At 42.7% G+C, this 24,676-nt stretch overlaps 1 protein-coding gene across 2 annotated transcripts in view; it reads left to right on the top strand.

Annotated features, from left to right (window-relative positions):
• robo3 (roundabout, axon guidance receptor, homolog 3) overlaps positions 1-24,676 on the top strand; it is an 80,813-nt gene that overhangs the window by 19,346 nt on the left and 36,791 nt on the right. For both annotated transcript variants that reach the window (XM_084029468.1, XM_084029467.1), the window contains exons 3-6: positions 18,857-19,014; positions 19,713-19,833; positions 21,023-21,161; positions 22,278-22,405. In XM_084029468.1, the coding sequence (XP_083885594.1) occupies positions 18,857-19,014; positions 19,713-19,833; positions 21,023-21,161; positions 22,278-22,405 (546 nt within the window). The remainder of the gene's footprint in view (positions 1-18,856; positions 19,015-19,712; positions 19,834-21,022; positions 21,162-22,277; positions 22,406-24,676) is intronic.

Here is a 24,676-nt window from a genome sequence, read left to right as displayed (position 1 = left end):
TCAGGGCTAGTAATAGGCAAGCAATAAGTGTGTGAGAGTGTTTTTTTGGAAAGCACCCTCTCATCCACATGTCAAGTGATTCCACAGCCATTATTTACTGGTATTTACGGTAGTTTGTTTGTAACCAGCTACATCCCACAAAGCCCCGCCTCTGATTGGCCAGAATGTTTTAGCCTTCTTGGCCAAAATGTTGATGATGTCAGAGCTTTCATATATAATCACAATGTCCTGATTACTGGAGAAAACATTTTTTTTTTTGGATAAAAGTTAATTTGGATGGAATAAAATTGCAGATCCGTTGGAGATTAAAATTTTCTTGCAGTGTAAGTTAGACTTAATGTAAACCTTAATATTGATTCGGCACACTGTTGATTAACAAGAGAACCAGCCACTATGTGACTAAACATTTTCAAATTATTCGTAAAAAGACCATGTGGCACACACTAATTGCATATTGAAATTCCATCATCAAACTCTAGTTCCTCAAATGGCCACATGATGCTGCCTCCAAAATAGAGCCGGTCCCCATAGACCTCCATGTTAAAATGGACGATTTTAAAGATGGTTTCCGCCTGGTCCAAAAACACCTAACCCATTTAAATCCTATTTAGGTTTAAAGTTATGTATCATTCATGCCGAGATGGTGATGGCAGAAGACACCCACTTTGAGCTTCAAAACAACACCTATGGGTGTCGTCACGGAGACTACATCATTCATGTTTAGTAGCTGCATTGATTCTGTTCAGCACTTCCACACTTTGAAGCCAATTGAAGCGTCCAGACTAAGACTGATCTGTAGAACATCCATTTGAATCACATTTAAAAGCCGGCAAGATCTCCTGTCCTCTCTTTAGACGACACGTACCAGTCAGACCCGGACTCAAAGAGAGAGTTTTCTAAACTTCTCTTATTTTGTTTTGTTTGTATTTGAAAAAACATGTATTAAGTGGTGTATTTATACTCTTTTTTTATCTTTACTGTATGCATGCTTGACGCTAGAGCTTTGCAACAACAATTCCTGTGTGTCCGAACTGCCTTGAATCTTATGACAAAAAGCCTCGGTGCCTTCTCAAAGCACCGACAATTAACAGCAAATTTGAATAAACATTGCGCAGGTTTCATGCATTTTCATTAAGATTCTCCAAGGAGAAGTGCGCGCGCACCATTTTCATAGTGAAAACGAGGAACTCAATAACTCATTAGTGAGGTTCTGCATGGTTACGTGAGCAACACTTTCCACTTACTGTTAATGACACGTTTGATCAATGGATGTTTGATGCCTGAGCCTTCTCAAGCTTCAGTAGGTGGAGCTTCACCTCACATGTGATGTAGCTGACAGGTTACAACGTTTACTTAAACAAACATCGTTAAAGATGAAAACGTATCACCGCTGGGATCAAGAGGAAAACACAGCCGGTTATAAATTATTATATGCGCTGTAAGTGTAGCTGTCGCCCGGCAGTAAGTCTTAGAAATCCTTTGTCAAACTGTACCATCCATTATGTTGCATTAAGAACAGATCCCGTGCCACTTTACTGAAGGTTTCCTTCCGGAATATGTGTTTTGCAACCCAATCCTCTCCGATTTCACGCGCTAAAAGCGATTCTTTGATCCTGAAAATGCGGCCGACAGAGTTATGTGCAAGGAGGAGCAGAGGCCAATTCATGTCAGCCGCATAAAAGTCAGTCAAGCACAATAGACCTAACGGGCCAGACACCCCTGGGTGGGGATTTGACATTCAGAGTGACTCGCCCAAGTTCCTGGCTGCTCTTTCTTTGAGTGTTTTATTCCTCTGACGTTTTTATTATGCCTGCTACGTCTCTCCCGCCTTGCTTTATGGCTCATGAATATTCACGCTAGCAGAGGAGGGGAAGAGTTGCTTTTTCTGAGGTGCTGGGGGGTGGAGTCAGAGGCAATTCAAGTAAAGCTGACTGGGGGTAACCTCTAAGGATTTTATGTGCTTCCCCCCAACCTATTTTTTTCCCCTAAGGTTGTTTGGAGGTCAAGCCTTTAAGGGTCATGATTGCAGCTGCCTTGTGGAATCTGGGGAATAAACAGGTGAAGATGTGATGATACTCCAGGCTTCCTCTGTCTTAGTGTGATATTATAGTGTGTGTGTGTGTGTGTGTGTGTGTGTGTGTGTCTCCTTAAGTCTTTGTAATGATAGTCTGGCCAACTTTCTCCCCCGTAGTAATCCTAAACACCAGTGCGGGAAAAACAGCTGAACATCACTGTCGCCAATTGGATCCTCTTTTTTTCCCACCTGTCTCCTTCTGACACACACACACACACACACACACACACACACACACACACACACACACACACACACACACACACACATCCTGTTTTTTTATCACTGAACCCCCTGTGCAGAAAATGGATTTCAGGGTTTCTGGATTTGGAAGTGTGGAAAAGATTTGGTGCGGTGGTGTTGGGGAATAGTGTAGGTTGGGTGAATCTGATAAAAGAGATAAAGTGACCCCCCCCTCAACCTGCTTTCCCTGCTCTCCTCCAGCTGCCCTCTGTCCCTGTAAATGCCCCCAGTGCTCTGCAGCCATATGGGTTGTGATTGGGGCTCTGCGGTGCATGCTGTCATACAGAGCGGAGCACAGTCACACTGATCTGTACCTGCAGGGTACAGATCAGTGTGCACTGACCTGCCGTCGGTCTCTGTAGACACCTGTTACTGGGGTGTGTACTGGTGAATGTGCTCTAACCACCAGGGGTTCTGTTAATCCCACGCCATGGTCTTTATTCTGGAAGGAAATGTGATCATGTTAAAATAAAGCAGCAGAAAGCCTTCATCAGCAGAAAGGTTAAATTGGTCTCTTCCTATTAGCCTTAAGTACATTTTTAAAGCTGCTCTCAATGAGCTGCTTTTAGCTGTTGGTCTGCTTTGAATGAGCTGATATTATCTCATGGGCTATCAGGAGGCAGCCGATTTCATCCGTTATGTCTTTTGAACTATTATGGATGAGCTGCTTTTGTCAGTCAAGTGTGAGAAGATAGAGAGGGTGTTGACCCGTGTTGCTGCCTGAATTTAAAATCGAAATCTTCAGAATTTCACTTATCAGCACGTTTCTTGTAATTGTTATGCATTTAGTCCAGTTTAGATGGCATCACTAGGGATGGGATATAGGATTGTATCGCAGATCGTGATAAATAAAATGCACAATAAGTTGATTCTGGTTGATTTCCATGAACGGAATAATCGTTAATATCAGTATGAGTGACTTTAAAAAGCATCTCTCTCTCACTGTCATGGTACTCAAGTGAAAAATATATTCTATTTAACCTTTATTTATACAGAGAGACCTTATGATGTATCATCATATTTAAGTATATTCATAATCTGATTGTTTTTCACTAAAAAAGATGTGTTGTAATATAAATGCTTACTGATACTACGTTTATCTGCCATTTTAAGAGTTTTAAGGGTATTTTGGCCTGAGTAATTGTGACATGACATTTTCTGAGTAATTTTAGCATTATTGCAACTTTTTGCTCACTAAAAAAGTGTACATTTAATTATTGAACAAGAGTTATTGAACCACCTCCCAATCACTGGTGGATGACAGGATGATACAAACTATATGTTTGCATTGGAATGAGTATGACTGCACATATCACTGGTGTGGCATTCACATTCAGCCCTCCCTACATCTCCCAGACGAGGGGATGTTTTCCACCAGCTGTCTCACACACTTTGTCCATTCAGACCCGTGAGTCAAGTCTTATTTTGCGATGACCTCCTCTACTCGTCCGGTCTGTATCCACTGAGATCAGGATTCATCGTGTCCACATACGAACCATGATCTGGTATTCACCACGCTCAGCCAAGGGGGAGTCATACAGTAACACCGTCACCTTTCAGCAGCCATGTTCTCGTTGCTGATGATAACAAGCTCTCGTCTGTGTGAGCTCTGAGGTGGGTTCATGCTTCACTAATGGGATTGCAGGTCCCGGCCTTGTGGCGGACAGGGGCAGTGGCCATTCTGGTCTTTAAAGAAGGGGATCAGATGGCCGGAGTGAGGCCACAGGCCTCTGGCTTAACCCCCCCTCTGTATGATCCAACCGTCTGCCGTTCATTGAGCCAGACCCACCAGCCAAACCCTCCTCCAGAGGATAGCCATGAATTAATTAGACCGTTCTAAAGGCGAATGCGACCAGTGATCTGCGGACGTGTGTCATAAAGGGTCAGTAGGACAAAGGCAGAAGGATGAAGGGTTGGGTGGGGGTGGTTCAGGGGAAAGAGAGGCGTTGACAACAGGTGGTGTGAGGAAGAGCTTTAACCGACCCCCCCCTTATTACGACAGTAGCACAGGGGCCACGGGGGCTGTGGAGAACAATAAAGGTCTCTTGCTCCAACTGTTGTGTCCAATCCCACCCTGTTATCTCTCTGAACAAGACTCCCTCTGTACTACATGACATTTCTCATGAGTTATTTCATCTCATGTAGATGTACATGTATATATCCTATACTCATACGCATGAAGCCAATTCTGAAGTGCCTTAAACTTGCATTCTCTCTACTGGCCATTGTATAGACCCCTATGAGAAAATTACCCTACTTCTCCCTTGAAAATGTAGTGCACAAACCAATGGGTGACGTCCCCATGACGACGTCCACTTCTATTATACAGTCTATGATGGGAACCTGTGAAAAAACATTGGAACTCAAATGAGTACATACAGTAAGATGCACCATGGATTTGAAAAGCGACAGCCATTAATTCTACTTGCTGGAATATAGTATTTAACATCGTTCATTTTATTATTATATTTAACAATTTTCTAATTTTGTTAGTATTCGCGACCCTGAATACAGGATAAAGCGGTAGAAAATGGAATTTTCTAATTTCGAGTAAAACTTTTTAAAAGATATATTGAATATTTTTATATGCATTTAGGGCATTTTAGCAGACGCGTTTGTGCACACCTTAAATTTTTTCATGAGTTTTCCATGAATATCTGATATACTTTGTATGTTTTTGCTTAAGTATCTTGATTAAAAATGTAAGTAAGCAGGGTCATTAGTCATGGTCTTCCAGAATGCAAAAGACCCCCTGTGTGGGCCCATTGAGACCAACAATAGCCCTCCAGCAAAACTGCACAAGGGGCTATGTGGTGTGAGTGTTGCCTCCGGGTAGAGATTAAGAGAGAGAAATCCCAACCAGGAAGTCCAGCTGGAAGCCTCAACAGACACATAGACACTGCTCGGCAGTTTATAAAGCTTTTGGGCAGCAAAACATCACATTAGTGATTATCTGCTGCTCTATCTCAATGTTTGTCAGGTAAACAGGCTGAACATGCATTTTGTCAGAGGCAAAAGTTGGATCAGGAGAAAACTTTTCCCCGACTGCTATGCAGAGCCCCCTGCAGCAGGACCCCTGCTGTGCATATGTAGGGGCTTCATTGAAATTAATGAGGAGCCTGTGTTTTTTAATGTATTGCTAATGTCGGTCTGAATGCACCCGTAGGGGGCAGCATGATAAAACACAGTCGGTAAGGAATCTGTAAAGAAAGTGGAACAAAACCAACTATAATGTCATAAAATGCAACATGGAAATTGACGGAACTTTGCACAAATAATAAATACTCCTGTGAAGGTGAATGGCAGACAGCTGGGCACGAGCAGTACAGATGTTTAGAGGGGGATAGGTACAGAAATCCATTCAATTCATCGGAAGTAACACGAGGAGCACATCTGGGGAGTTTCAGGAGGCATTAATGATAGCCAATGCAGTCAATACACGGTTCAAATGAAACAGTCAAGCGCAATCAGAGCACCATTACACAGCGGAGGAAAAGGACATTAAAGCAATGGAGGGAGAAGGACATGGTCATCAGTTGATAAATGCAGGTCCAGTTGTTCCTGAGCAGGGAAATCAGTCAGGGGCTGTTAAATCACCAAATGGAGCCTTTTTACCATTAAAAATGATCTTTCCTCAACTTGTTGTTAGCTTTAGACAGGGTGCTGAAGGTATTGAACCAATCGGTGGAGGTATTGGGAAAATCATTGTGTCTGTTGAACCACAGATTGCGGTTATTTATGAGCTCTGTGTACAGTTTGACTGTTGGACATTCCACCTTTACCACTGGACAATGTCATGTACTTAGTCATTAATAAATGAGGACCATGTACTTGTGTGCAGTGTTAATATCATGTGTCAACTTATTCTGGGAATCGAAAAACACGAGACAACAAATGCCAATTGTTGATCGTTGTATAACTCATTCTAGGTTTTACCAGCTCTTTTTCACTAATGGAATTGTTTTTCCCCTAAGGATTGGATGAGTCTTTCTAAGATGGGAAAATGTTTTGGGTTATTTGTCAATTTATTGTACTTACAGCAGGATAACTTTCTGCAGAAACGCAAAGTAATTGGTCATGTTCTCATTTGGGTCGCCTTGATACATGGCTGCTCTCAAGCTAAATAATGCTAAATAATGGAATCCTAAGCGATAAATACATGACTCAAATAATATAGTTCATGTTCAAAAGTGATAGGAAGAAGTTAAAAACTGGATATAGTTTTTTGTCAAGACACATTTTTATGAAAGATTATTTTAGAAGGCATTTTATGCATTTATTTTATAGTGATAGTTGAGGCAGGACACGTGAGGAAAGAGAGTATGGGAATGAAATTCAGCAAAGGTACAGGCCAGCTGGGAATTGAACCAGGGTCTCGTTGCTCATACTATATATACACCTTAACCATTCGGCCATCGGGTCACCCCAACCCGAGGGATTTCAAGCAATATATTCAACCCTGATGCAGCTTCTCGTCAGCACTTGGTGGTAAATGAATGTCCGTTTGGCAGAAAATGTCCTTCTATTCCCATTCACTGGTGCTAAATGTTAAATTACCATTATGTAAATTGACATGGTTCCCTCCTGCATATGAATAAGAGGATTATGCTCTTCCTTTGTATGTTAAGAACTGTTTGCTACTGTCATGTCAAGAGCATCTACTTGAGCAATGACCTCATGTTTAACATTGCTTCTTTAATGTCAGCCTCGCTGAATGTGCTTTTTGCATAGTGTAATGTACATCTTTGTTGACTTCTGTTACTGTTTTCTCGCCTTACTTTTCCCCGACTTGTAATAGTGTAGAGACTATTCCAAACGGTATCAACAGAAGCATTCAGCTTTGGGTATTTGCCAAAGTAGTTCTGGTTGCCAGCTCTTCCAGGGGGATTTAGGTATATTTGACCCGTCTGCAAATGGTAAATGCGAGGGCAAACAGCTGTGGAAAATGCTTATTGATTTCTACGTGTGTGTGTATTTGTACAAGATTCATTTCTCCTTAAGACGAGCTCGCACCTCTGAGTTATAAAAGGTCAATGAATGGGGGCTTAAGTCATTCAAGTGGAGCTAAATGGATTTCTGCTCCAAGATCCATCTGTTTTTGGAGTTTGTTGACAGGGTGGAAAATTGGAACTGTTGCTCTTCCCTCCCCCGGTCACACCACCTTCTCCCCTTTCTGCACAGGGGACGAGGCACAACACCCGGGAAGGGTAAAAAGTGTGCTGGGCACGAGGCAGGATACAAGGCTTGGCCATCTGCTCCAGCTATGGGAACACATCCGTGTACGTTTGACTGGGAGAACTGCGGCATTGGTTGGGCTTGGGCCATGAGATGGTTAGCAGACAGGGACAGCTGGTGGTGGGGGCTCATCTGGCGTTCCTCCAACAGGAAGACGCTGATGTCAGATAGACTATTCACCTTTTTCACCTCTCAGGCACCAGGGAAAGTAGACACTGTCAGAGTCAGCAGCCCAACAGTGAAACGGCACACACTGCTGCAAAATGGCAGTGCTGTGGTTTATGTGTGTGTGTGTGTGTGTGTGTGTGTGTGTGTGTGCAAACAACAAGAGACACTGCTGAGGAAATTGACAAGACTTATAAGTCGGTGAGACAACACAGAAAACTGCTCACAGACTAACAAGCAACCGTCAGGGGTTTCTTTCTGGGTATTTAGCTTTCAACCATCCATCTTCCAACAAACACGTCTGGCTGTCACTAATATAAGAACAAGCTGGTATCAACGCCAGCCTGCAAATTCTAAATTGTATTACGTGATCATCACACAGTAGTGCTGCAAGAATGACTCCTAAAACCTGTAAATGAGTCAGCATTTTTGCACTTCCAGTTACCTCGTCTCAAGGTAATTGCGTTTTTGGTTTGATGACTGAAATAAAGTCTGTGGTTAAAACAAGATTAAGAGATCTTAATGTTTTGTTCTGCAAAATAAAAGTCTTGAGTGCATTTGGAGGCTTTACGTGCCAAAAGGCAGTTGGTAATCAGGCAGCCACCTCCGGTTGGCTAAATGCCTTAAACTTGCATTCTTTTTGCTGGCCATCAGGGGGCGACTCCTCTGGTTGCCAAAGAAGTCAGAAAATGATCCTTCTTCTCTCCTGATTTATTATCTCCGTAAACATTATAAACATGAGTTTATGGTTTTAATCTCTAGTTTCAAGTCTTCTTCAATCCAGCATGATGTTCATTTAGTAAATTCTGGTCCATTTAGAGTCAAACAGATCATAAAGCAAGGGATCTTTCAGGGCGGGGCTACCTTGTGATTGACAGGTCGCTACCATGCTACCACGCTACCAATGCAGTTAGCTACTAAGGTGACTTTAACACTTAGCTGTAAAGTTGACCTTGAATCATGAAGCTAATGCTGTTTAACTCGAGGCTTCAAAATCATAGTCCACAAACCAGTGGGTGATGTCACCATGACGACGTCCACTTCTTATATACAGTCTATTTTGCTAATGTTATCAATAGAAAAAATCCGACTTTAGCTTAATGGTGGTGATGTGAAGTCATGTGATCATGGTGTAATTCGTTCATAGCCTAACGTTAACTTTTTACTTCTGGCAATTGCAATAACACTTCAAAAATGTGTTAATTTACTCAAAATAACGTGAGTATCATAAACATGTATTTGCCACGTAGTTTATTTCCTGCAATAATCCAAAAACAATGGAAACACCCTTTGGCTTTTTGTCCAGGAAACCAGTGTGATGCTAACTTTATGGTTGGCCTATACAAATACATCATCCTTGGAGCATAAGTGAGCATTCTAACTGAAAATAGTTGCTGTGTAGGTGTTTAGCTATGGGTGAGATGATCAATTTTGAAGTCCACTTAGTGCTACATCCATGACCTCTAAGGCTAAAGATCTGCTAAAACCCTACAGGATTTTACAAGTATACAACTTCAGTTATCAACAGCATTGTTACAGAATGTTCTGTCGCAGCACCTTTTTTTGTTTGACACCCTGTATCTGTTATACCAGCGCTGTGTTCTCACTGACTGAATGAGGGGGCCGTGTGAAGACAGCCTAAATCACCTTGTTAAAAATTCACTTTGCATTGCCGGAGTGGAATTCTTGAAGGAGCTCATTGCCTGCATCTCACGGCAGTGGTCAATAATTAATGGTTTGGGTGGGTACACCCATTGTCTATAGGCGCCCCGTTCTCCTTGAGGTCGAGTTAAGGAGTGTTTCTGCTTTTCCACATGGGTGAACTACAGTAGCCTTGATTGGGGCTGGAGGGTCAGCTGAGGGCAGTTTGGGGCAGGCGGGTTGGGGGGTGATGGGGTGAAGGAGGAGGGGGGGCGGTTTGCCTTACAATGGGCTTCTGAGCAATTCTCAGTGACCCTCTTACCCTGCTGCTATAGGCTGCACGACGTCAGCCATTACTAGATTAAAGTAATCCTCTTTTCAGGCCCAGACAATTGCTTTATTAGCTGACCACACACAGGAGCCTGACCACCTCTGTCATGGTATTGTTGTTGGGGCCTCAGGGTCCCGGGGTGGGTGTTATGGTGGAGGGTGGGCCGAGTGGGAGTGGAGGTTTGACGCTGTTAATTCGGGTCTCCTTAGCAATGCCATGCATATATTACTTCTCCTTGTTTCACACCAGCCAGATTCCTCCGTGTTCTGCATGTGTTTGCCGATGGCGTCATGCACACCTCATATTCCATAACACATATTGGACATATTGCCTGAATTACAATCAGATTAAGTCCCGGCATGGATGTGCATGTTTGCAAATCCCCCTCCTCTTCCTCCTCCCTTCTTAGCATGTGGTCCAGATTTTTTTTCTCCACCGGCTTGTGTTTGCCAAAAGAAAAATCCCATCAAAATGCTGTTTCATCTCCTCTTTTCCTCAGTTTTCTAAAAGCATGGTAGGTTTCCAACTCTAGCAAAAAAAAAAAATCCTTTAAAATCTATTCCAAAATGTGTGTTTCTGCTGACGGATTATTCTTTGTCTAAAGGGCATGAGCTGTTTTCACGAGCCTGTCAATCAGGCGAACGCCTTCACCTGATAATTTATTCAGCTTTACGAGGATTGGAGAGGCACTCAAGCTGAATTAAGTGTCGTCAAACAGTTTGAATATTTCATGAATAACTAGGGTAATGTGAAGCGACATGGCATGTTTCTGTCTTTACATCAGAGTGTCCATTTGCTGTTGTAACAGAGAGTTGCAGGGCGTCAGGAAGCATCTCTGCACGCTCCCTAAAGGATATATGCCAGTTTCAATTAAAGAGGAGGCTCATGCAGGGCAAGGTCATTACATCTGCGTCACAAACTGCATGATATCAATCAGAAAAAATCCTCTTCAGTCCTCTTCTTTCATCATCAAATATATAAACTGTCCAACTGTGAAAAGAAAAAGCAATAAATACACAGCTTCATTAAGTTGATAGATTTGGACTGAACATGGAAGGAGCCATTCACCTTGACTGTACTCCATCTCACATATCTCTCCTCGTCAGAGGTCACCAGCCTTCGCTGTTTATCATCAGTTCCTATTAAGAGACTAAAGAGGAGGAGAAATAAATCTTAAACACAGCTTTTTGATAATGTGATGTTATTGATCCATGCCAGGAAATTGTTTTTTCCCCTTTCTAGTCACTGCAGGAGGTCAGAAGTCAGGGTCAGCTAGAGTAGACGACAAATCATTGATTGCCTCTGGACAGAGTGGATGCTGCTGGCCTGGTGGTGTCTCTGTTTGAAGCAACGTGTCCCCCTTCCACCTGTCTGACCTACGGGATTCTTTCACTTTCTTGGCAGAAAGCTCAAGAGGCGTGGAGCCACGGTGTTACTTTAACTCCCAGAGAATTACAGAGTCCATCCTCTGCTGAGCTCGGGCTTCAGGTTGACAGGGGTCAGGGGAGTCATGTGTATCCCATCAGGAGGTGCAGAGATGAAACACATAGATGAAAAATTGTCGGAAACACACACACACACACACACACGCACACACACACACACACACACACACACACAGCCATGCCAGAGGAGGTTTGCGGTGGATTAACCTGCAGGTTGCTGGGTGGGTGAACACAGCCGGAGCAGCAGCAGCAGCTCAGAACCGGGACCCACGGAGGTGAACACTCCCCATGCAGGAGATTGGAAGGATTTAAATGCAAATCATCTGTGTGTGTGTGTATGAATGGACATGTGTTTACAGTAGACTTGTTTTATCCTCAGCAGTGCACATGCATTCTGTACTGCCGGGGTCAGGCAGGAGCCTCGGGGGGAGAACATTCTGCCTGCTAGTAGTATTTTAATACGACCTCCCTCTTGACATGAAATATGGCGATTCAATCAAATGGGCTCGGCATGCCTCATGCTGGTTCTGCTCTGTTTGAATGTGGGCATGCTCAGTCTGTGTGTGTGTGTGTGTGTGTGTGTGTGTGTGTGTGTGTGTGTGATGGGGAAGGACGGAGAGGGCTGAAGAGCCAGCAGGTTGGGAGGCCTTTAAAAGCTCTCTAGACACACACACACAGATGCACCAAGTAGAGTGTGGGGGCGGCTCATCGCTTGAGAAGTCATTCATCTTTCCAAAACCCAATAATATTTCACTTTTAATTATCTTGGACTTCGTCTGTGTCTTGGAAGTACCTGGACGAACCAGATGAACTTCCACACGTTACTTAGATAGAATGACTAATGTTGTGTGAAGGACAAGTCACGAAATTAGAGCTGCAATTATTAATTTCATCATCGATTAATCAAACAGTTCGGTGTGTAAAGTTAACGCCCTCAGATGTCTCGGTTTGTCCACAACTCATAGACATGCAGTTCACCGTCATAGAGGAGGAAATAAACCAGAAAACCAAAACATTTTGACTTTTCTTTCTTTAAAAAAAATGACTCAAACTGATATTTCAATACATTTGATGAGGCATCCGTGCAAAACCAAAGCCATGGTTTGCACCAACCATGTGATTCATATATAAACTCTATTTGAATGCTTTCATTCCCTGTGTGATAGCAGAGATGGTTGGAAGGCCTCGTTAACTGAATGTGGGACAACTCTCATGTGCATTTGTTTCATTTCTTGCGATAGCGAGCTCAGTGAGCAGAACGCTCTCAGCAAGTGTTTGAACATAATACGTGACTTTTGAGACGCATCAAATCGGTGCTCGTGTGGGGCGTGACGTAAAGTGCAGCAGTTACTGAGTGCACTGCAACCTCGTGTAGCGAGGACCTTTAACAACTCCGCATGACAACTTCCTGATAACTAGTGAGCAAGTGGCTGGAGGCAGCGCGGCGGCGTCTCTGCCGTGTCTCGTGCACCTTGTGAGACTCCCGGTCATTCCTGAAGGACTGCCACAATATTGCCCACGTGTACTCCGGAGCATGTGAAGCACGAGCCGGCTTATACCATGTGATCGCAGTGTCACATGATTGCAGCTCCGTACTAACAGGGTGCCCGCCAGTTGGCCCCTTGTCATCCACAGCCCCTGTTGTTGAGGGCCATGTGCTGCATTAACACACACACACTATGAGCACCCCTCTACTCTCTGTGTGGCTGATAATGAGGGCCTCCTCCTGTGGGGCCCTTGGTCACATGGACTACACCACTGCCAAGTACCCGGCCAACCACCCGCTCCACATCCATCCTTACCCGTACCCCACCCCCCTTCCAACACGCCTGGGTGTGACAAGACACTGCGGAGGGGCCCGGCCCGGCATTTACGAGCACTTAAAAAGCCATGAGACATCACACCTTGACAGATAACCTCATCCACTTCTTTCTTCCTCAGCAGCACGGGGGGGGGGGGCACACGATGTGTGGGTATTTTATCACCTAATTCAATTTTTTGGGCAGTATTTTACCAAACGTATATGGCGATAACACGCATCATAAACGGTATCGGAGCATGACAGGAATATTAATTGAATCAGTCGTTTTCTTTGGTTTGCCTGCCGATGATGTTGTAAGAAGAGGCTTATATATGCTAATAACAGGCTTATAATCTGCCTGCAACGCTTCACAGTGACTTGTGGATTTCATTTCAGCGTTATCTGAGCGCGGTGGCTAATAATTGGTTTTTCTGAGGTTTGCCGGAGCTTTCACGTAATATTAATTTGCGCTGCAGAGATTTTCTGTCAACGTCTGCTCAGGATCAATTTGGTCAACACTCCTCTATCATCATTTGGCTTCATTTAAACGCCTCATCTCCTCAATGAAAAAGGATCTCCTGAACATTCGCCTCATCCTGTCACACGTTGTTTTGCGTCTGTGCATGGAAATCATTTTTCATGCTCTTGTCTCGGGACCAGCTGCTTTTCAACAATCGGCCCGGGTTTTGGTAGGAGGGCTCGGGGCGAGGGTGCTGGGGATTGGGTGGGTGGGGTCAAGGCGGCTTTTGTCGCTGCTAAATGGACTCAGCTGACAGGACTAAGCAGCACTGACGGTGGACTAAATGGTCACGCCAGCGGACACGCTGGGGGACAAAAGAAAATGGACGGATTACATTTGGGGGGGCAAAATGCATCAGACATTGATGAACAGGTTGCGTGTGTGCGACTGTGTCGGCCAGACGGTGGCGCCCGGGCCGGGAAGGTGACCCTTCTGGACTCCTGGAAGCAGTAATTGAAATGCCCTGTCACCGTGATTCCTATTCATTTAGCTTTACGCCGGCTCAATGTCGCTGCTGGCTATATGAGCATTTCCAGAGAGCAAAACCATGTTATGTCATTGACTCAAGGCCATAAAATACTCTCAGGCCAAAGACTGGAATGACAGTCTATAGGGAAAGAAATGGAATTACATTTTAAACCAAGTTCTTTTTTTATAAGGAGGTACAACTCAGGTCAGCTGTCAGTGTGTGTGTGTGTGTGTGTGTGTGTGTGTGTCTGCAGGGGGGACTTCCAGTCTCCAGTGGATTTTGGGCCGAGCTGGAAATATTGGAGGCACACACTGTTTTCCTGTATTTGCTGCTACAGCTGGCGTATCTGCGCGAGTCTGTGTTTGTATTGGGTGATGCTGGGGAGACGGACGGTGCTTAAAGGCAGCACGGACATCTGTCACCAACTGTGAGACCCCCCCCCCCCCTCCCCCACAAGACACACACAATATCCTGTGCAGCCGTTTCATCATGGTGTAATGGTTGATAGGGATCGGAGGGGGTCCACTCTGGATAATGAGAGTGGCTGATGGAAGGTGGCTTCTGATGGGGGCCCCTGTCGGGCCCATGGGCCTGGACAGATATTGCCTTGGGGACCCGGGGGTACACCTATAGAGAGACAAGAAAAAAGGGATAAGAATTATTTGTGTACTCGAGCTGAAACTGATGTGTTAGTCCGTGTGTTTACACCGAAGCAGATTGCTTGGTGTCGGGACAAGATGTAAGACGGATGGCCAGCTCAATCCCCCACAACAGAGCTCCAACCTGAGGACGCTTTGCTTAACTCCCCCCCTCTCCATCCCTCACTTTGCTCTGCCTGCCAAGGGACTATCCGTCATTCTATCGCTGCCATGTGAATATTTATTCTTGAGGGGGTGCTGTCACACACACACACAGCCTTCGGAGCATTAATGACAGCGATAAAGCAATTTAATTAAAAGTGAGCCCCAGCTCGCCCCAAAGGTGTTTTTTATGTCCAATTAAATGCTGAAATGATGCCCTGATATACAGCAGGGTCGTGCTACTTTGCCCATGTGGTAAATCAGAAGTCTAGTGGTCACTGATTAATAATACTTCCTTGCAATAACACTCCTTTTTCTGGCGTAGAACAGATTAGCTTCTCGGGTGGTTTTTAACGTTTGTAATGATTCGGTGTAATTTGCAATTCGCACATCCATCAGTGTACATCACAAGCTGATAAATGCTACATGCAGATGGGTGTCGTTTGTTTCCGTGTGACTGATGTGCTTGTCATTGTTTAAAGATACAGCTCGACAGCAATCTGTCACAGAAAGTAAAAGCCTCGCAGATCGGATTTTGATTAGTGTCGAGACCTGGATGTGTTTGTGTTTGGGAGTAGATGCTGAAATCACTGCATGACTTAACGCTATATGGTAACACTGACATTTAAAAAAATAAAATATTAATCTTTAATCTATGCTGGGGAACCTTATGATTAATGATCATCTTATTTAAGATGATTTGTTTTTTACTAAAAATGTTGTTCACTAAAAAATATCTCATCTGTGATGCAATACAAATATTTTGTTTCTCAACAAAATGTAAAGTGATATAAAAAATATCAAATCCTCACATTTGAGAAGTTGTAACCAGAGAATATGTTGCAATTTTTGCTTGAAAAATCCACAAATTTGTCAATTGATTTGCGGATCCATTTTTACAGCTTTTGAAACAATTATCATCACTCATTAAATGGCTAAATGATAATGAGTTGAGGCATTTTTAATTAAATGCCTGACAAATCAAGCTACTAGCCCTGTAGTCATAATTCTTTGTGCAAAAATCATGTAAATGCCATATTGCCCACAACCGTTTACATAGAGTCGAGTCTAATAACGAGAGCTTCAATCTGGAAAGCAAGCTTTTAAAAATGTAGATACATTAAACGGTATAACACAATCTAGACAGATATTGTGTTATGGAATATAATATCAGGTGTATCACTAGTTGTACGTATCAGAGTGGGTGAAGCATGAAGGTTATACATTTCCAGGGTTTCAATTCCTATCAGACATAATATTTCACATATACTTGTGGCTCTTATCTTTTACTGTGTGTCTGATTAAAGCACACTTTTCAGGCCCAGTGGTGGGGATTACTCTGGCTTTGTTGAAGGGGTTTAAAGAAAGGGTCAAAGTGCACCCACTTAATATGGGCCTCAAAGGGCCTCATGGGTAATTGTCAGTGCCTAATAAACTTCTAGACACCCTCTTTTCGCTCAGATCTGGAGAGTGTGGAGGGCAGAATGGAAAAGATCAGGGGCCCCTGGAGCTATGATCTCACAGTGGTGTGTGACAGGTCATCGTTGCGGTCCTTTAACCCTGCGCCATGCTAATTCAGACCTGGGGTGCAACGCACTGCCCTATTTCCCTCCCTGCTTTGCGTGATGGGACAGGTTACTGAACAATTTAGTCAGGGTTCTGTAATCGGCTGTGAATAGTGATTGGGGGAAATGTCGGCAGCAGATACAGATAAGGTCAGGGGTGTTGTTTGGCATATCATTCCAGGATTGGAAGGGCCGATGGGATTTGGAGTGCCCCAAATGTTCTGTGGCTAAGTAATTGGGTCTGACTAGCGCCATAAGAGACGCAGATAAAACAAAAAAGACAGCATCATAGTGGTTCAGAAGCATTGTGCATTGTGAGGACGTGTATTTTATCAGGGCAAAGGCAAGCACAGGCTCCGTCAGCTAATGAGGAAATGACAAATATCCTCCTTAAACACTGACATGACCTTGATTACAAACAAAACAGGCTGATTTATCTCCTCACATACACGCCCACGTTCACCCTCATACAAAGAGGATGCCGCGCTATCTTGACAAGATGAGAAATTAGCCACTGCGTCTCATAGCCCGACATTGAGATACAATGCACGTTCCTCACAAACCCAGGTATTTCAGATAAAGAAACGTCAGAGATCTGAGTATAAGCGAGGTTATGTGGATGGATGGATGGCTATTATTTCGAAGGCCCATTGCTCAACAAACAAAAAAAGGCAATATGGGATTCACAGGATAATTTCCCAATTAGTTTAATGAAGTAGCCTGATTCGTCAAACATGTAATTTTTTGTGTTTGTATAAACTCTTATTATCACACAATTTGGTAATGTTATGTATTTGTTGGGAACCTGTACCAGGCTGACAGCCCATTATGCCGTAAACAAACGACCATTGTTGTGAAGGCACATTTCTCCGACTCCGAAATACACTTCCTCCCTGCAACAAACATGCACATGGCTAATTAGTACGCAGAATGACTCTGATTGGCCAACTTGTTGCCTTGATTGTTCAGGTTGGGAAGGTTTAAGCATGAGAAGTGAGATTGGTTAAGCTCACAGTGAGAATGCCAGGGAAAACCAATCAGAGGCTGATGATTGATCAAACAAAATCACAGTGAAATTAATATTCTAGGTAATTATAGAAGTGTTTTGTTAATGTAATGTAAGCATACATATTTGTTTTTTATGACATATGATGTAAAGGAGGTGCAGAATCTTAACAGCATTTTGCTTCTGTCTGCTCCTTCTCAATGTATTCGATTTCTAGATGAATCTGATTATTTCTTTTTCAATATGTTGAATGCTTGCGATAACACTTATAAAAATAAATACAAAATACGATAGAGGCAGAGTAGGGTCATACCTTTGCTGTGATAGGAAAAACAATATTACAGCACATAGGTCCAATGATGTTGATTTGCATAATAATAAACCATGCGTTCAGGTTACAGGCTGTATGTTTTGGGACAATGTATGATGTAATTCATGTTTGTCTGTACTTCTTATCTTAGTCTTCAGCAAAACACTTTATTTGAAATAATGATACATGGGTTTCGATCAGAAGATGAATAATCATTGAAGAATTGGATTTTACTTTGTATTATTCTGCCTGTCGCTTCCATCATCCTTTAAGTGTTATGTAATATTAAGACACTTTCAAAATATATATTTTCCTTCAAACATGACAAGATGGACAGAGACGTGTTGAGAGCCTTTTTTTAAGCAGCGATGTTCAGATGTTTGTGAAAAGTGTAAACTAGGACACCAGTTTGTGATGTGACTAGTACTTAAGGTGCAGCTGCAGATTTCTCTCTCCATGACAACCTCAACAGCCCTGCAGATCTTAGCACACTCACGAGAACATGAGTGGAATGTCATTACATTGATATGACTTATTGATATCCTCAATGAGATATATCAATATAATGTAAGAGCGTATGCAGATCAGCCATACTCTTCCTCTTGCATCAATTAATCATCCACCAACTCCTTGATGTCCAAATCTCACATCTTAGCTTCAAACCATAGCTTCAAAGAGAACTTTGAAATATATGAGGGTCGAAGTTTGATACCCCCCCAAATGCTATTTTGAAAGAGTTGATGCTCAACTTCGGGCATGTCTCAATACATTCAGAGAGATACATTTTTGGGCTGCTTTTTCAGATTGGTTATGGCATATTTTAGGTGGAATGTTGAGGCCAGCTATGAATGCCATAGAAACCATCTCATTGGTTTATCCCTTTGTAAGTCTCTGGAGTGGCTGAGGCCAGTTGTTTGTATACTAACTTTCTTTTTATGTGTGTCAATGAAGACCACATGGACACGATTTTAAATACACAGTCGTACAGTATGCTGTGTGTTACTGAGCTCAGTCAAACAGTGAGGGATGATCCTAATTAGTGATTTGCACCTGTTTGGCATTCATATTGTTTCTTTTGGAAGAGCAGAGGTCAAGAGAATGTCAGCATGACTCCATGCATGCGTAAGGAAAGGAAAGCCTCTACGACAGCCTAAATGTCGGCACGAAGTCATGCAAAGCCAGATAAAAGATGATATCCTCCACGAAGACGTTGACCTACTGTAACCGTGGCTCTTCTCTTCTTCTCCCCAGTTCTGAGAGATGACTTCCGTCAAACGCCCAGTGATGTGGTGGTAGCAGCAGGTGAGCCTGCTGTCATGGAGTGCATCCCCCCCAGAGGCCACCCTGAGCCCACCATCTCTTGGAAGAGAAACAACATCCGGGTCAATGATCGAGATGAGAGGATCACTGTGAGTTTTAACTGTTGAATTGATGTCATGAAATCAGTGATTTCAGCATTTTAAGGAAAATATTAATACACTTGCTAATTTGTGCTTGTTGAATGTTTTTGTACACATAATAAGTATGTATCCTCTTAGTTTGTGCAGTCTGCCATTTCTTTTTTTAAGTGAATTCTTTTGTCTGATCGATCAATACTTTAGTGTTTAGACTTTTGATGAGAAGGCCCCGAATAAAAATCAATCCAGGTCCATCACTGCTGATAATTGAAAAGCAGCATTACTATTGAACTGCATTGATTGTTGTTCAATTGATTCTGTTGGTCAGGAGACCACCTTCTAGAAATAAGTGCCCAGAACACAATAAAATCAAGTAAACCTGCTGTTTGGGAGCATGCATGTGTGTGCACACTGTATGGCAGCATCAATGCATTTATTACAAACTGAGCAGCGAATGAGGTTTCTATGGCGATTGCATTGTCAGTGTAAGAAGAAGTGGAGGAGCCATCTGTCATGACATGCACTGAAAATGACAGAGTTGCCTCTCTCTTGACTAACATGCTTCAATATCCTGTTTCCAACCTCTTTCAATTTGTCTTCTTTCTCTCCTCCTCCTCCTCCTCCTCCTCCTCTACTTTCCTTTCCATCCATCTCTGCCTGTGTCTCTACCCCTCCCCCCCCCTCCTCCTCCTTTCCCTCCTCATTTTCAGATGCGAGGAGGCAAACTGATGATATCCAACACCAGGAAAAGTGACGCTGGCATGTACGTGTGTGTTGGAACCAACATGGTTGGAGAGAAAGACAGCGATCCTGCTGAACTGGTGGTGTTTGGTGAGTCATGTTTACGGTGTCACATTAAGTCAAATCCTGCATGGGACATGAAACATAATGATCTGATTTGATATCACATAAAATATGCAAAGACATGTCTTCACATAATAATGGTAATGGTTATACGGTGATAGAATACATTCAAATTACAGTGTAAACAGTCTTAATTGGAGTGTTGTACTTTAATAAATGTCCTTTACAGTAGATTAGTGAAGGGCATTAAATAATCCTGTTGAGTAATTTACTCTAATGAGAGCTCTGTAATGGGTCTCATATTAAGCTTCAAAAGTATCCTCTGTTTTGTGTTGAGCTGTACTCCTCAGCAGCAGACGGATGTTTCCCTCCCAGCTGACCTTTGCTTCCTTCTCTTGACCTCTGCTTCGTTCCTTCTCTCTGACTCTCTTGCTTTGCTCTCAGCAGAGTAGTAGCATATGCATTTTCAAAGTGTGTATTGATCCAAAGAAACAGACAGAAGTTCGATATTGTCTTTTCAGTCCCCACACTCCCCTACTACCACCCAGATGCTCATTAAAGTGGCATTAAACCTTAACCCAGTGTGTAGCAAAGTATGGTTCCTGAAAATGCACCCATAGTTGATACAGGCGGAATTTTTTTTCTGAGAAGTGAAGCCAACTCTGAAATGCCTCAAACTTGCATTCTCCCTGCCGGCCATCAGGGGGTGACTCTTCTGGTTGCTAAAAGAAGCCTGATTGCATGAAAGTCAATGAGAAAAGGATCCTACTTCACATATATATTACCTCAGTAAGCACTGTAAGGTTATGGTCTCAAACCTCACATCAGAATCCAGATGGATCCAGATCCAGTACTGTTGCTGCTCTTGTGTGACTACGTCCACTTCTTATGTGCACTCTATGATTTAATGCTGCAATCTGTGAAATTTACGAAGTAACAGCCAGTGCACATCTGCAGGACATTTCTCCAGACTATCACCATTTTGAAATGTGATTATCACAATAAGAGCTAACAAAGCACATATGTCTCCGGGTTGATGATCCCACCTCTCTAACTCAATCTTGTTGTGCACCAACATCAGGACTTCACATTTTATTTCCTCAGAGGTCACTTTCTCTTCTCATCTACATCCCAGCCACAGCTGATGCAACGATCTAACTACCCTGGAGGGTTCGTTCAAGTTTACTAATCCTCTCAATCCTCCGTCTAACTTCAGAGAGGCCAGTTTTCACCAAACAGCCGGTGAACCAGGTGGTGTTGGCAGAGGACACGGTGGACTTCTTCTGTGAGGTGCATGGAGACCCGACGCCAACGGTCCGCTGGCGGAGAGAGGAGGGAGAGTTGCCCCGGGGCAGGTAGGGCACAGAGATTACTCACGTTGTCGTCTGTTTAACTGCTCGATGCGTCACTACTGCCCTGTTATCATCATACCAGCAATATGTCATTTCACTGAAAGCTTCTTATTACAGAGGAGCTACTACATGCTTGCATGTATGTTTGTTCTATGTTTGTTATTGGCAAGATGAGAAAAGATTAAACGATTGATTTTGAATTGAATTGAAAATCTTTAATCAAAGCTGGAGTCGGTTACATGGGAGAAACCAGCAAGAGTATGCCCGATTTGAATAAGTATCCAAGCTCCAGACCTCTACCATAGTAGCTCACATTAGTCCAGAGACCAGACCAGACTATGTGGAGAAACCAAAGCTAGACAGGCAATCATTGGACAGGCTTATAACAGTCCAGCGACAGCCACAGATACTAATGATTTTCTTTTGTTGTCAGAGAATGTAAATTATCGATCGCTGTGGAGAATCTAAAGAGAATTTCGACAATTAGAACAAAAGTCTTCCGAGCTTTGAAGAGAATATGTCATCCTCTGTGTTGGAGTAAGGAAACAAATCTGTGCTCTCATGGAGATTTAACGATTGACTTCCAAATTGTCAAAGTCAAATTCTGTTCACATTACATGTCATTCCAAAGATACAAAGTAGTTCCAGGAATCCGAGTGTAGTAAGTATGTAGTAGTGTAGTAAGTACAAGAGACGAGCATCTGAATAGGAAGCAACACACTTATTAACAGCTGTCGCATGAATGTAAGACAGTGATAGCAACAATCACGGCGGGACGAGATAACTGTCATGCTAGTGTTGCACGCTAACACAGTCACTTAGTTCTGTGAGAGCCTTTGTGGATTTGACTAGATGAAACTTTAATGATCCCTCGGGGATAAAGGGGTAAAATGTGTGTGTCAGCAGTATTCACATCTCCACAGGGTGCCTAAAGCCATGCAATAATCTGAGATTTAGCAAACTCAATCTAATATCACCAACCGCATTATATCAACTTCTCAGATAGTTTGAAAAGCAGCCTGTTGTTCGTCCGATGGCTCTACTTTTCCACGGTTTAATGTACGCGGATAACTTGAAAATGAAATTCAGAGAAAGTCTTGTGTGTCGATCTCTTCCCAGATTTGAGATCCGCAGCGACAACAGCCTGCGTCTGACCCAGGTGAGAGGCGAGGACGAGGGCACCTACACCTGCGTGTCAGAGAACAGCGTGGGCAAAGCCGAGGCGTCGGGGACCCTGCAGGTGCACGGTAAGACATGCAGAACGGGTACTCTCATCTATATGATTATTATGTGTGAATGATGTGAACAAAATGGTGCCGAAGTGATTGGTCATCATTTAGTCATTTTCTTAATAATTCAGCACCAACTAAAGTCTCACCCCTCTTTATTCAATATAAATCGTTCAACAAGTGAAAACTTCAGTGGCGGCAATTCTGCTCCGGCAGAGCGTTATCATTTAACACTGAATACATGAGTAGATGATTTGCACAGATGGATAGTTTCGCTACGATGCATCTCTAAACATCTCGGCCCCCAGCATGCTCGCCCTCTTTTTGATGAAGTGCATTCGGTGGCTTTTGCAGCAGATTAGCCATCGAGAATGAGTTGAAGGTTATTATGTCCAACATGCGTATAGCATATCGCCCATAAGAAGTCAGATAAATCAGCAAGAAGACCGGCTGGCTGCAGCTCCCCATATCATGCCACTGGTAATATATAAACTGGTAAGTGAAACTATAAGAGAGAAAAAAAACAGCGATGTTCCTTTGAGGCCCGACTCGTCGTCCCTCTGGAGAGAGAGCCGAGATCAAACAGCAGTGAGATTGCATTAGAATGAAGTCGGCCCCTTGAAGAGGATTTGTGCTGATAAAAGGGAATATTTTCACTTTTGTTCTGTAACAGTTAATTCTGTTAGCGAGGCGTCCCTCCTATCACACCCTTGCCTATAACACACCTATAACATTTTAAAATCTACTTATAACACTGTATAATTATACATACAAGCACTTATAAATATCCATAATGCTTTATAACTATAACACTGATACATTATGACGCATTTTACAATAATAATTCTTCTTATCTGTTGGTCTCTCACATTGCTTTTGCAATGGTCATAAACAAAGACCCCAATGAATCATTCACTCATAATCTATGAAAATATCTATATCATATATTGTATCTTTAAGTGAAAAATAGAGCCTGAATTATCATTATGCAGGGAAACCTTGTGATTTATGACCATCTTATTTTAGATGATTTGATTGTTTTTCATTAAAAATGGTGGTCACTTAAACTGAGTGATGCAATGAAATTATTAGTTTCTGCTAAAGTGATACCAGTTTATTTAGTGCCATTTAAAAAAGAAATCTGAATTATAATGTGTTATAACAGTAATTATAATGTCTACCTATGGGAAATATATCAACTATGATCCTATAGCAGAAACAATTTCAGTGAATGACGTATGTAATTATGATACTTGCCCTTATCACTCATTACAAATGTCTTTATAATCTACTATGATTTTTATGTGGTGTATATATTGACAAGTGGTATGTCTACGCTGAAACAATGTACCCTGTATGTCCACATTCAGTCCATCGTTGCTCCTCCTACTCGTCCGCTCTTCTTTTCCTTTGGGAGCGCTTCATTTAGATTTCACTTCAGGTCCGTTGACAGTCGCTGATTATTAATGTTGTGAAGTTTCTCATCTCTGTTCTCGTTCATTATGAGCTCGTCATCTCATCCTCGCTCATCTTTCTTTCTCCTCTTTTTTTTTCTAACACTTTCTGCATCACTCCATCGCAGTCGGCCCATCCAGTGAGTATTCCATTTCATCCCATCTTATGTGTGTGTGTGTGTGTGTGTGTGTGTGTGTGAGCAACTTAACAGACATGAGAAAGAGTGAGTCATACAGATACATTTAGGTTGCCATGTTGGAGGCAAACCCCCCCCCCCGCTAACATTGTTCCTTTATTTTTGGCAATTATGAGTGGAGAATAGTCAATTAGTATTTCTATACCTCTGGAAACGCTGGGAGCAGCCATTTGAGCTTCCATTACTACAAAGAAAATAGATCCCATTAATACCCGGCGTCTTTCATTCAAATTGAATACAGAAAATGGGAATAAAAAGACGAGCCGTCTTTTGTTAACGCTTCAAAATGAATTAAAACAGTGTAGCATCATAGTGCTGCAGTAATGTGCTGATTAATCACACATGCTCTGACAATTCAATTTTCTCCCGGGGAAAATATTGCTTCTATTCTTTTTCGAGCCAACACAGCAGTGTATGGAAGCCGGTCACATAACACCAGGCTGCTTGGGCGTGATGTCATTGCCAAGTGTTCTTGGGTACTTATGGTGATTAAATGGCAAAAGGCTGTGAGTGAAGAGGGAGTGCAGGATGCTTTGTTTGTGTGTTGTGAAATCTAAAAAATGCCAAAGTGGACCTTTTTTTTTTTTTTTTTACGGTGGGAGTGAAAATATTGTTTCTTCACCGCAATATATTACAGT

The sequence above is a fragment of the Eutrigla gurnardus genome (genome assembly GCF_963514095.1).
Source record: "Eutrigla gurnardus genome assembly, chromosome: 15".
Classification (NCBI taxonomy): domain Eukaryota; kingdom Metazoa; phylum Chordata; class Actinopteri; order Perciformes; family Triglidae; genus Eutrigla; species Eutrigla gurnardus.
Note: the sequence above shows the minus strand (reverse complement) of the source record. Positions and strands in the feature narration are given on the sequence as shown.